The sequence below is a fragment of the Salvelinus sp. IW2-2015 genome, linkage group LG35, assembly GCF_002910315.2.
Source record: "Salvelinus sp. IW2-2015 linkage group LG35, ASM291031v2, whole genome shotgun sequence".
NCBI lineage: Eukaryota > Metazoa > Chordata > Actinopteri > Salmoniformes > Salmonidae > Salvelinus > Salvelinus sp. IW2-2015.
This window is the reverse complement of record NC_036874.1, coordinates 12,664,360-12,678,456: the sequence shown is the minus strand read 5'-3', so window position 1 is coordinate 12,678,456 and position 14,097 is coordinate 12,664,360. Positions and strand designations below refer to the sequence as shown.

Here is a 14,097-nt window from a genome sequence, read left to right as displayed (position 1 = left end):
AAAGTAATCCATTGAACATTTTTTTCCATCATTCTTTGTATGATTGATCTTGGCTTCATAATACAGTTTATTCTTCTTCTTGTTGAGTTTAGTCACATAATCTCTCAATTTGCAGTAAGTAAGCCAGTCAGATGTGTAGCCAGACTTATTAGCCACTCCTTTTGCCCCATCTCTTTCAACCTTACAGTTTTTACATTTCTCATCAATCCATGGAGCCTTGACAGTTCTAACAGTCAGTTTCTTATCAGGTGCATGTTTATCAATAATTGGAAGAAGCAATTTCATAAATTCATCAAGTGCAGGGGCTGGATGCTCCTCGTTAATCACATCAGACCAACAAATATTTTATAACATCATCCACATAAGAGTCACAGCAAAATATGATCTCTTATATACTATTTTAGACCCAGCTGTTGGAACTTTTTCTTTCCTGGATATAGCCACTATATTGTGATCACTGCATCCAATGGGTACGGATACATCTTTAGAACAAGGTTCTACAGTACTGGTAAAAATGTGATTGATACATGTGGATGATCTTGTTCCTGTAGTGTTTGTAMACACCCTGGTAGGTTGATTAATAACCTGAACCAGATTACAGGTACTGATTACAGTAAAAAGTTTCCTCTTGAGCAGACAGCTTGATGAAAACCAGTCAATATTCAGGTCCCCAAGAAAGTAGACTTCTCTGTTTACATCACATACACTATCAAGCATTTCACACATATTATTTAGATACTACATTGTTAGCACTTGGTGGCCTATTGCAACACCCCAAAAGAAAAGGCTTTAGAAGTGCAAAGTGAACCTGCAACCACAAAACCTCAATAACACTTGACATAAGATCATCTCTAAGCATTACAGAGATATGGCTCTGAATATATACAGCAACACCTCCCCCATAAGCATTTCTGTCTCTTCTACAGATGTTATATCCTTRTATTGCTACTGCTGTTTCAGTAAATTATCCAAGTGAGTCTCAGAAATGGCTAATATGTTATCTGATGTTAGCAAGTTATTGATTTCATTAACCTTATTTCTAAGGCTACATATATTAATATGGACTATTTTCAGCCCTTTCCTGGGTAGCTTATCAGAGATAAACATAATATTGAAAAGAGTAAACAAAGCAAGAGAAAAATATATAATATGACATTTGTAATGTCTTTCTTGTTTTGAAACTTCTGTATGTGTAATGTTTACTGTTAATTTGTATTGTTTATTTCACTTTTGTGTATTATCTACCTCACTTGCTTTGGCAATGTTAACACATGTTTCCCATGCCAATAAAGCCCCTTGAATTGAAATTGAATTGAATTGAATTGAATTGAAAAAAATATACATTCAGCAGTCCATCAATTGATGTGTTTGTGCTGCTGGGTTGAAGCTACAAACCCATAGGCTTGGCTCTCTCATCCCTTCCATGCTTCTGGGAGGGTGGGTGAACAAYGAGCCTGTCATAGYGGATGTAAGCAAGTCCCCACAAGCTCTGGCAGCTTTCATGGCTGGGATAATTTCTTTCCTCTTCTGGCGCACAGCTTCATTGATAGTCCTCGTTGAGGAAGATATAAATTCATCTCAAGTTCTTGGCTCTTTCCAGAACAGCTACCTTGTCCTTGAACCTCAGGAACTTGACCACTATTGGCCTGGGCCTATCACCTGAGCCAGTGGTAGGTTTTCCAGTCCTGYCATCCGGGATTATTGTTTAGTTTATTGGCTTTACATATAAACGTCTTGAGACAGTATATGAGGTCATAGAGCAGGAGTTTTAAATGACAGAGAAGAAGAAGAGTGAAAAGAAAAAATTGCCATGAATGGAATCTTCGTTTATCGTCAATCTCTTATGCTTCAAAAGGACGGCCCTTGAACTAAGGCCCAGTGCCAGTGGAACTTGACCTCATCTTTTCATGGATGGTGGAGTGGGATGGGCATCCCATTGATTTTTATAGCTGACGTTGCTAACTTAGTATGTATGGTATGTATCATGGTATGTATCATGCAGATAGTTGTCCACAGAGAGTCAGAGACTATGCTGACTGCAGAGTCATGCTTTGAGTCTATTCTCTATTTGATTGGATATATTTWTATTTATTTAACTTCTATTTAACTAGGCAAGTCAGTTAAGAACAAATTCGTATTTACAATGACGGCCTACCAAACGACAAAAGGCCTCCTGCGGGGACGGGGGCTGGGATTAAATACAGAAGTGATTGCAACAGGAAAAGTAGAACGAAAGAGTGTGCAGTGGGTCAGATTCAAAACCATGTGCGCAACGGTACATGTATTCTGAAGGCAGTGACCTAGACCGCTAGACTACCCCCACCCCTCCCTCCCTCTGGATGTGCTCTACACAAKAGAGATACGTCTGGAAACACTACCAGGCAGGGATGAATTAGTCAGGAGAAGATGCAGCAGAGATGTCTTTGCTTTGTGCTCGCTGAGGTGTTGCAGATTGAGACGGTTCAGTTGGAACTTTGCCYCAACTCTGACTTTGCGACAAATTTGACACGTTGTTTCTAAATAACATGAATTAATCTTACTTCAGGGTGCTCTTGTTTCAACTGGCAGTTGCTGGTGCATAAATGCATTTCAGAATCATAATTTAGTTGTCATGAATTGTACCTATTGTATTGACTAGCGTCCTATACAGGGGGGTGTGCTTGTTTAAGGAGCTACCTCCCGCTACAGAAACAGGACATAGGATCCTGCCCTATGGGCCATTCTGGTTTGTACAAGGCTTACTGTATTACTGTATATATCATACACCCTAACACCTGCGTAACTCTTCTCCACACACCGTGTCCTGTGGCGTGGGAATTTGCCGATGTTCAGGATCTCCTTGACCGACATCACATCACCGGGAATGATGGGATAGAACTCGGAGTAGGAAGCCTCCTCATCACTGGTGCATCACAGGGACGTAGAACAAACAACACATTAGATTCATTGGGTATTTTAATCAAAGTAGAAATCAGATCATTCAATAAATGATCAATTAATCATGAGGAGGGGAAAAAAATAGGTTGTTTGGTCTGACAAGAGTTGTGGGACAGGGTTCATGTATCTGAAGCTAGATGGTGTCATTTCGACGAGGGTGTCAGACATCKAAATCTTAGCCCCAAGTCAATTGTAGTTACAACTGTGCTGCTATTCTGAATCTGACCGCCAGGGGAGGCCACACAACCAGAGGGAGTTCCGCTCATAGGTTGCCTTTAAAGAACAAACTAAATGTCAAGAACATTGTTTTATTCAACAATATTTCTTACTGGGGACATGGCTTTGGCTTTTAAAATTGAAATTTCAAATGAAATGCGGAAACATTGCTTACATTTGCTTTTATTATTTCCTATTCCCGTGACACTCAGAAATGGTCAAAGTACTCTGGAGTCTGATTACTCACCAATAGAACAAGCTGTTGAGAATAACAGCTGAATAGAAACAAGGGCAATATTAACAGCTGAGACAGAGCTGAAGTTCAGCCTGACAATAGAGACTGATAACCTCTGTGARTAACGATGTCAATGTCGCTGRCCAAACTAAGACCACCTGACTGGCTCTGCAGCCTAGAGCGGCTTTTATTTGGATCAGCAGCTAGATACAGGAGAAAGGTAAGGAGGGAATTAACAGGCAGCATTGTATTCACTAGTCAGCAGTCACTATTGAATGGTTTCTAAAATAATTTGTGATATCACCTCCAGATACATTGTGTAAGTCTGTTCAATGTAAGATTTACTTTTAAGTAACACGTACAAGGCTTTTCTCCATATCAATTTTAAGGGAACTCAGCAGTGCTAAACCTGGGAACCTCCATACCAATGTAAAAAAAATGGTAGGATAAGAGCAACAAATCAGTTGTGAGATGAATTACATTCTAACGAGATTATACTATATTAGTTTTTTGCAAATACACCCCATTTTTTTACGCTGCTGCTACTCGCTGTTTATTATCTATGCATAGTCACTTTACCCCTACCKACACTCCATATTACCTCAATTACCTCGACTAACCTGTACCCCCGCACATTGACTCAGTACCGGTACCCCCTGTATATAGCCTCGTTATTGTTATTTTATTGTGTTACTTTCTTTTTACTTTCGTTTATTTAGTAAATATTTTCTTAACTCTTATTTTTCTTAAAACTGCATTGTTGGTTAAGGGCTTGTAAGTAAGCGTTTCACAGTTAGGTTTACACCTGTTGTGTAGACCTTACAATTTGATTTGATTTAGTTAGCATCAGTATGGCGGCTGTAGCAATTGTGCATAAATCATCTCTGTGGCCTTTTCAGGTATGACAAATGAGCGCCGTGTTGAATATTTAAACATCCCTGCGAGTTCATCCTGATTTTATGGATCATGAATAAAAATTCACACAAAACACCCACCCGGCCAGTAACTACAGCTGACGTGAGATAGGTTGAGATAGGTGCTCCCATGTGGGGTCCTAACCGAGCTGAAATCTAGTCAGGCAATGCTGTGGCTGACCTGTTTTCTCTCAACTGAGAGTAATGTTACATTCACCTGCTGCCTTCTTTTCTGCTAGTTCTGTTCAGCTTTGTTCCTCTTTTTTAGTGGTGCATAAAGCCATGTTGTTTTGTTGTGGGGAGGTTGTAGAGCCAGGAGGAACGAACAGCCAATGCTTTGACCCCAGGGTCGTATTCATTTGGCAATTAACAAAAGGAAACAAAATGAAACAGGAAGGGACTACCAGAACTTGTCCAATAGGAAATGCTTGTTTTTTTAGTTTTACGTTTCAAAACACTTTGTTACGGTGTKGACTAATGAATACAACCCAGCTCTTAACAATTGCAACAKAGTCACTAATCATAAGGATTATTTGTGGACCTCTGGCTTTGAATCCAGTGCATGTTGTATAGACGTGCTCAATTAAGATGCAGCATATTCAATTGCCGTTGCACGATCACATACCATCAATTTCGGTGTTACAATTTTTTATTTAAAATACAAATGCTATCATGGACTTTYGGGGGATGCACCAGTAGCCATGGCTCCATGCCTGTTTGTTACAGAATCACACAGTAGTTGTTCTAATTCAAAAGTGTTGTTTCTGTCTCTTGTGCCTCTCTGCTATCTAGAGCTAGGGCAATGTCATTCACACACACATGCAAGCACACACACAAAATGACCCATAAGTAAGAGTTTCACTGTTAGTCTACACCTGTTGTCTACGAAGCATGTGACAAATACATTTTGATTTGATTTGACACTGCAGTGGCACAACAGTGGGCTAAGGAGTAGCAGTTTCACATGGGCACACAAAGGCCCTTACTACCCAGCAGATGCCAATAAGGGTTTAGTGGGGATCACAGCCAGCCACCATTATTGTCTTTATTCAAATCTGCCTTCATATGTAGCAGGGCCTGATTTCTACTGTTCCTGTTTCATCTAGAGTTATTAAATTAGACTAACCTGCAGGTCTGCAATCTGGATGGACGAACAAAAGGAATGAGACCAAATTTGTCCTCGGGGTACTAGTGGAAATAAGCTATTATTCCATGGATGCCGTAGGCTGGTTGGATAGCTCATTTTTACCCTATTACAGGGRGGTGTGAGACCAGGTGCAGAGGGTGTATTTGTCTAGGTACAGCCAACAAGATGTTGTTAAATGTCTCCGAGGCGTGAAGAAAAAACWGTGAACGCCATTGGGTAGATCTCTGAGACAGGACTGCTAATGAAGCCATACTGTAGGATCTTCATTTGATTACTCTTTTGTTRCTGAGAATTTTCCTGCACAGCAGACATATAGTGTACTTGAGGTTTAAAAAGGCTTCTAAAGTTAATAATGTCTACCAAAAAAAATCTGACTTAATTTGACCAAACAAGAAATGTATCAACCCCTACAAAAAATGTCTATTAATTATAATTCACATAATAATTCACGTTTCCTGTTGCTACAGGATTGTTTTCCTGCTGTAGCAAACTGGTTTAAATTAAGATCCTACATCTTTTTACTGGTATATTTTACATAATAGGATGTCCTTGTGGCTTGTTCTATGTTGGAAAGACTTACTTGAATACAGCTTTTTACATGCACTATTATGTATATACAAAAGTATGTGGACACCTCTTCAAATTAGTGGATTAGGCTATTTCAGCCACACCCGTTGCTGACAGGTGTATAAAATCTCCAAAGACAAACATTGGCAGTAGAATGGCCTTACTGAAGAGCTCAGTGACTTTCAACGTGGCACCGTCATAGGATGCCACCTTTCCAACAAATCCGTTCGTCAACTTTTTCTGCTCTACTGTAGCTCACCCAGTCAACTGTAAGTGCTGTTATTGTGAAGTGGAAAAGTCTAGGAGCAACAACGTCTCAGTCGCGAAGTGGGAGGCCACACAAGCTCACAGAATGGGACCACCGAGAATTGAAGCACGTAGCGTGTACAATCATCTGTCCTCGGTTACAACACTCACTACCGAGTTCCAAACTGCCTATGGAAGCAACGCCAGCACAATAACTGTTCATCGGGAGCTTCATGAAATGGGTTTCCATGGCCGAGCAGCCGCACACAAGCCTAAGATCACCATGCACAATGCCAAGCGTCGGCTGGAGTGGTGTAAAGCTCGCCGCCATTGAACTCTGGCAGTCTGACGGACTAATTTTGGTTTGGCGGATGCCTTGAAAACGCTACCATAGTGCTAACTGTAAAGTTTGGTGAATGAGGAATAATGGTCTGGGGCTGTTTTCATGGTTGGGGCTAGGCCCCTTAGTTCCAGTGAAGGAAAATCTTAACGCTAAAGCATACAAGGACATTCTAGACAATTCTGTGCTTCCAACTTTATGGAAACAGTTTGGAGAAGGCCCTTTCCTGTTTCAGCATGACAATGCCCCTGTGCACAAAGCAAGGTCCATACAGAAATTGTTTGTCAGAGCCCTGACCTCAACTCCATCAAACACCTTTGGGATGAATTGGAACGCCGACTGCGAGCCAGGTCTAATCGCCCAACATCAGTGCAGACCWSACTAATTATCTTGTGGCTGAATGGAAGCAAGTCCCCACAGCAATATTCCAACATCTAGTGGAAAGCCTTCCCAGAAGAGTGGAGCCTGTTATAGCAGCAAAGGGGGGACCAACTCCATATTAATGCCCGTGATTTTGGAATGAGATGTTGGACGAGGTGTCCACATATTTTTGGTCATGTAGTGTATCTCATAGGATGCCCATGTATCTTGTTCTATATTGGAAAAAGATGCCTAAATATTGATCTCTTTGAAAGCATATCATCTAAGTTTTGTTAGTCTGTTCTCTCCCCCCTTCGTGTTGTTTTTCAGCAACATTTTTGGAGTAATGATATCAATATCGAAACCACACACTCCAGCACACTTTTTTTTCTGAAGGAGCAGGCCTCTATTTACTGTGTGTGCTTAGTGGACCGGAGCCAGAGTGATATTGTCCAGCCTTAGGCTCCATGCTACATTATTCAAGGACACCCTATCACTCTCTCTCTGCACGCTGCGGAAACAGTCCAGGAACCAAACAAAAGAAAAAGCAGAAGATGCTCTCTCTGAGCTCTGTGAAATGGGGAACTGTCCCAGCAAATAAACTATATCCCAGCAAATAACACGGGAAGTCACAGCAATTTTCATTGTCATCACACGTAGGCTTTCTTTCTGAAAGCAGTGCCTCAAGCAATATGGCTACATATATTAGCTGGCTGTATTCACTTGGGGGAAATAAATTCGGACTTTCAGAAATGTTTTGTAGTGTGGGGCAATTCAAAACCCCAAATATAGACCAAGAAGCCCATATAAGACCTGATACAAGCATTTACTCTCAAAAATTCTCCTGGATGCAGCTGTAGTTGCTCTTGTTAAAGTGTAATGGACCCTTGTGGATAAAAGTTGAGCAAAAGTTAGCACCTCTCCTATTACTTTAATAAGATGCCTTCCAACTTTATTGTCTCGACTTGCCTCCCAAACACCAAGTGCTCTCCTTGCTGTTTATAGGTGTATAAGAGGGCACTTTGTTTATTGATAGTCTAAGTGGACAGCTGATGCTTTAGTTAGGTTGTCTCTGTGAGTATGTGTAAGTGTGTTTTGTCTATGGGGTAAATCCATTTGAATTGATTTGAACAAAACATACCATACATATTTGCCCATTGTAGAAGTGCTCAGAAAGTTACTTTTTGGAGATAAAGGTGCTCAAAGTTGACCTATTTTGCATGCATGAGACATCCATGTCTTCATCACTGGAAGAAAAGAAAAAAAGGTTGAGATTGATTATTATTTAAAAGTGGATAAACAGTGTTCTCAAACTATTTTATATTTTCTTTAAAACGTTTGTTTAAAATAAAAATGCAGTCTTTTTTTACCTTAAATGTCAATTATCAAAAAGTGTGTGAACTCGCATATGTTGTAGCTTATTATTATTTTATTTTTTTCATAATCTGAGGTTTTTGTGTTGTGCCCRCCATCGGTTGAGACAACATGCCCTTGAATACAGGCTGGGTGTCATGTTTAGGCTGATCAATGTACTAAAATGGGAATAAAATGGACATTTCAACTTACAAATGGTACCACGAAGATAGAGGTCCACACAACAGAGAATGTTGACTTGAATGGGAACGTCTGTTGTTTTAAATTATACTGTCAATCCTCCATAAGAAACCTATTGAAATCATAGTAATATAGATAATAGAATAGAAATKACCATTTTAGTTGATATTTAATGGTGGGTGGATGAATGGATAGGTCCATTATATGAATTATATTTCAATGGTTGAAATCGCCCACCCTACATTCAGGAGCATGTGGTGTCTGTTGTTGGTCTTATATGTTAGTTTAGACTTCTGTTGTTTTATTCATGTCGCCTCCTTTATTATTTTCGGTATCTTGTATAGTTCCATAACACTAGCTATCTTTGAAAGTTTATAGCCCTTTTACTAAACCTATTTTTATTTTAATGGTTGYTCTCAATGCAAAGAGCTTTGTGATTGTAATGTATTATTATTATTATTACTATTATTATGTTGTGTCTCAACCGGTGGCGGGCACAACACAAAACCCCCAGATGATGTAAAGTAGGGTCTACGCTACAACATATGTGAATATGAGTTTAAAGTTGCACTACGCAAAAAAGCGCTGACATTTCCTGGTTGCTACAATTCTGAGAGTTTGCCAAATTTCTGTTTATATGACAAAACAAGCAAAACAAGCATAGTGTAGTATAGTGTAGAGAAACATTGTACCATTTAAATTGCTGTGAAATATAATTTCCATAAGCAAAAATATTGTATTTTCAACTGTTTGAAGCTGGTTTCCAAAACCAAAAATAAAAGCCTCAAAAACAAAACTTAATAATGGGAAGCATAGAAATAGCATAGAAATAGTGCACATAGAACATATCTACTGTTTCTTAGACTTGCTTTCAATGAGAATAACAGATCTATTTGGTCGGGTCACTCAAAAACGTACATATTGGAGCTTTAAGCATTTTTAGATAATTGATGTTAAAGGTAAAAAAAAATAATGTTTTATTCAAATGATACAATAGTTTGACAACCCTGTTTGTAAGTTTTAAAATTATATAAAACTCAACCGTTTATCTTTTCCAGTGATGAAGACAGATGTTGCATGGTGTGGTATGGTATGCAAAACTTTGAGCACCTCTCGCTTTCTCCTTAATGTTTTGGCATTCAGGTCCAAAACATGGACCACTTCTTCCATGTATGAAAGTTTTGTTTAAATCAGAAGGGATGCTGTCAAAAAGTGATTGAAATCAAATGGATTTACACCATGAGGAGTGTGTGTGTGTGTGTGTGTGTGTGTGTGTGTGTGTGTGTGTGTGTGTGTGTGTGTRCTGTCTCTTATACACATCTAGATGTGTATAAGAGACAGGAGAGAGAGAGAGAGAGAGAGAGAGAGAGAGAGAGAGAGAGAGAGAGAGAGAGCTATATTGTTGTTCAGTGTTTGGGTTGTCTGTGTAACAGGTTTGGTTATGTTTCCTTTTGACACTGCAGAAATATGTATTCAATGTTTATGTATTCCTATTGGTTGGCGTTACACCATAAATTGTTATACCATTAGTTACGCTTGCAGATAGGTAGGTCAGGTCACATTCTGAAAGGGTTCATTCTATTTACGTATTTAYAATGTGTATGAGTTCACTGTGTACATGTCCTGATGTGTATATACTGTGTATGTGTACGGTATCTGTTMGATTTTGAGGGTTTTTATGTGTTATTGCTATAAGAATGCGTTAGCTAGCATGCTCTAATTGTAATGGGCACATTAGCTCCCTGCTAATTCACAGTTATTTCCATGTTAACAGACAAATCACAAATCCACAGCCTGCAAATCTAATGTGCTTCCTTGTGTTTATCGTCTGGTACTTACATTTATTGTATTTTGTAATTTTTTTTGTCATTGTTATAATGTTTGAATACAAAATACCCAGTCTGATATTGACATGCAAGCGTGAAATCAATAATCTACAGCCATCAACATACTGTTGTCCTGCATATCTAATGTGCTTCCTTGTGTCTATCATCAGAATAAACACCAGTCAACTTGGACCGCCAGCTGGTTATTCCTTTCTTTAATTAAAAACACAACACGATAGAGTTACGAAGTACGATCACATCAAATACATTTTTATTTGTCACATGCACCAAATACAACAGGCGCAGTAGACCTTACAATGAAATGCTTTCTTACAAGCCCTTAAAACCTCTACAGGATCGGTGGGTCACCTATATTCATTTCACATCTCCACAAACTTCAAAGTGTTTCCTTTCAAATGGTATCAAGAATATGCATATCCTTGCTTCAGGTCCTGAGCTACAGATTTGGGTATGTCATTTTAGACGAAAATTGGGGGGAAAAGGGGCGGATCCTTAAGAAGTTTTAACCAACAATGTAGTTTTAAGAAAAATAAGTGCTAATAAAGTATTTACTAAAATAAAAATAATAAAATAAAATAAAAAATAACAAAAAATGACAATAAACAATAAAATAACAGTAGCTGGCAGGGGGTACGTACAGAGTCAATGGGCGGGGCCACAGGTTAGTCAAGATAATTGAGGTAATATGTACATGTAGGTAGTGGTAAAGTGACTATTCATAGATAATAAACAGAGAGTAGCAGCAGCGTAAAAATGGGGGTGGGGGGGGCAATGCAAATAGCCTGGGTAGCCATTTGATGAGCTTTTCAGAAGTCTTATGGCTTGGGGGTAGAAGCTGTTAAGAAGCCTTTTGGACCTAGATTTGGCCCTCCGGTACCGCTTGCCGTGCGGTAGCAGAGAGCACAGTCTATGACTAGGGTAGCTGGAGTCTTTGACAATTTTTCGGGCCTTCCTCTGACACCGCCAGGTATAGAGGTCCTGGATGGCAGTAAACGTGGCCCCAGTGATGTACTGGGCATCGTATTACCCTCTGTAGTGCCTTGCGGTCATGGGCCAAGCAGTTGCCGAATCAGGTGGTGATGCAACAGGTCAGGATGCTCTCGATGGTGCAGCTGTATAACTTTTTGAGGATCTGAGGACCAATGCGAAATCTTTTCAGTCTCCTGAGGGGGAATAGGTTTGGTCGTGCCCTCTTCATGACTGGTATGCTTGGACCATGATAGTTTGTTGGTGATGTGGACACCAAGGAACTCGAAGCTCTCAACCTACTCCACTACAGTCCCGTACATGAGAATGGGGGCGTGCTCAGTCCTCCTTTCCTGTAGTCCATGATCATCTCCTGTGTCTTGATCACATTGAGGGAGAGGTTGTTATCCTGGCACAACACTGCCAGGTCTGTGATCTCCTCCCTATAGGCTGCCTCATCGTTGTCAGTGATCAGGCCTACCACTGTTGTGTCATCTGCAAACTTAATGATGGTGTTGAAGTTGTGCTTGGCCATGGGTGAACAGGGAGTACAGGAGGGGACTGAGCACCCACCCCTGAGGGGCCCACGTGTTGAGGATCAGCGGGGCAGATGTGTTGTTACCTACCCTTACCACCTGGTGGCGGCCCGTCAGGAAGTTCAGATCTAGTTGCAGAGGGAGGTGTTTAGTCCCAGGGTCCTTAGCTTTGTGATGAGCTTTGAGTGCACTATGGTGTTGAACGCTGAGCTATAGTCAATTTTCCAAGGAACGCGAAGCGAGGCGGCCATCTCTTTTCGGCGCTGCCTTTTTTCCGGCGCCGAAAAGAGATGGCCGCCTCGCTTCGCGTTCCTTGGAAAATATGCAGTAATTTTGTTTTTTATGTGTTATTTCTTACATCGGTACCCCAGGTATCTTAGGTTTCATTACATACAGTCGGGAGGAACTACTGAATATACGATTAACGTCAACTCATCATCGTTCCTACCAGGAATATGACTTTCCCGAAACGGATCCAGTGTTTTGCCTCACCCATACAATGGATCTGATCCAGCCGGCGACCCTGTGCGACGCCGTAAAAAGGGGCAAACGAGGCGGTCTCGTGGTCAGGCTTCGGAGACGGGCACATCGCGCTCCACTCCCTAGCATACTACTCGCCAAATGTCCAGTCCTCTTGACAATAAGGTTGATGAAATCCGAGCACGGGTAGCATTCCAGAGAGACATCAGGGATTGCAACGTGCTCTGCTTCACGAAACATGGCTAACTCAAGAGACGCTACGGAGTCGGTGCAGCCAGCTGGTTTCTTCATGCATCGCGCGACAGAAACAAACATCTTTCCGGTAAGAAGAGGGGCGGGGGGTATGCCTTACTGATTAACGAGACGTGGTGTGATCATCTAACAACACACAGGAACTCAAGTCATTCTGTTTCACCTGATCTAGAACTCCTCACAATCAAATGTCGACCGCATTATCTACCAAGGGAATTCTCTTCAATCATAATCCAACCGTATATATTCCCCCCAAGCAGACACATCGATGGCCCTGAACGAGAACTTTATCTGACTCTTTGTAAACTGGAAACCACACACCCTGAGGCTGCATTCATCGTAGCTGGGGATTTTAACAAGGCTAATCTAAAACAAAACTCCTAAATTCTATCAGCATATTGATTGTGCTACCAGGGCTGGAAAAACCCTAGATCATTGTTATACTAATTTCCGCGACGCATAAAGGCCCTCCCCGCCCCCTTTCGGAAAAGCTGACCACGACTCCATTTTGTTGATTCCAGCCTACAAACAGAAACTAAAACAACAAGCTCCCGCGCTCAGGTCTGTTCAACGCTGGTCCGACCAATCTGAATCCACGCTTCAAGACTGCTTCGATCACGCGGATTGGAATATGTTCCGCATTGCGTCCAACACAATATTGACGAATATGCTGATTCGGTGAGCGAGTCTTAGGAAGTGCATTGACGATGTCGTACCCACAGCACGATTAAACATTCCCAAACCAGAAACCGTGGATTGACGGCAGCATTCGCGTGAAATGAAAGCGAACCACGGCTTTTAACCAGGGCAAGGTGACCGGAAGCATGACCGAACTACAACAGTGTAGCTATTCTCTCCGCAAGGCAATCAAACAGGCTAAGTCCCAGTACAGAGACAAAATCGAGTCGCAATTCAACAGCTCAGACACAAGAGGTATGTGGCAGGGTCTACAGTCAATCACGGATTACAGAAGAAAACCAAGCCCCGTCGCGGACCAGGATGTCTTGCTCCAGACAGGCTAAACAACTTTTTTGCCCGCTTGAGGACAATACAGTGCCACTGACACGGCCCCTACCAAAACCTGCGGGCTCTCCTTCACTGCAGCCGAGGTGAGTAAAACATTTAAACGTGTTAACCCTCGCAGGCTGCAGGCCCAGACGGCATTCCAGCGCCGTCCTCAGAGCATGCGCAGACCAGCTGGCTGGTGTGTTTACGGACATATTCAATCAATCCTTATCCCAGTCTGCTGTTCCCACATGCTTCAACGAGGGCCACCATTGTTCCTGTTCCCAAGAAAGCTAAGGTAACTGAGCTAACGACTACCGCCCCGAAGCACTCACTTCCGTCTCATGAAGTGCTTTGAGAGACTAGTCAAGGACCATATCACCTCCACCCTACCGGACACCCTAGACCCACTCAATTTGCTTACCGACCCAATAGGTCCACAGAGACGACGCATCGCAACCCACTGCACACTGCCCTAACCCATCTGGACAGAGG

At 41.5% G+C, this 14,097-nt stretch overlaps 1 protein-coding gene across 1 annotated transcript in view; it reads right to left on the bottom strand.

The window, feature by feature from the left end:
• LOC111959151 (myomesin-3-like) overlaps positions 1-14,097 on the bottom strand; it is a 78,935-nt gene that overhangs the window by 59,381 nt on the left and 5,457 nt on the right. Inside the window, 1 exon segment of the mRNA XM_023980624.2 lies at positions 2,798-2,902. Coding sequence (XP_023836392.2) covers positions 2,798-2,902 — 105 coding nt within the window.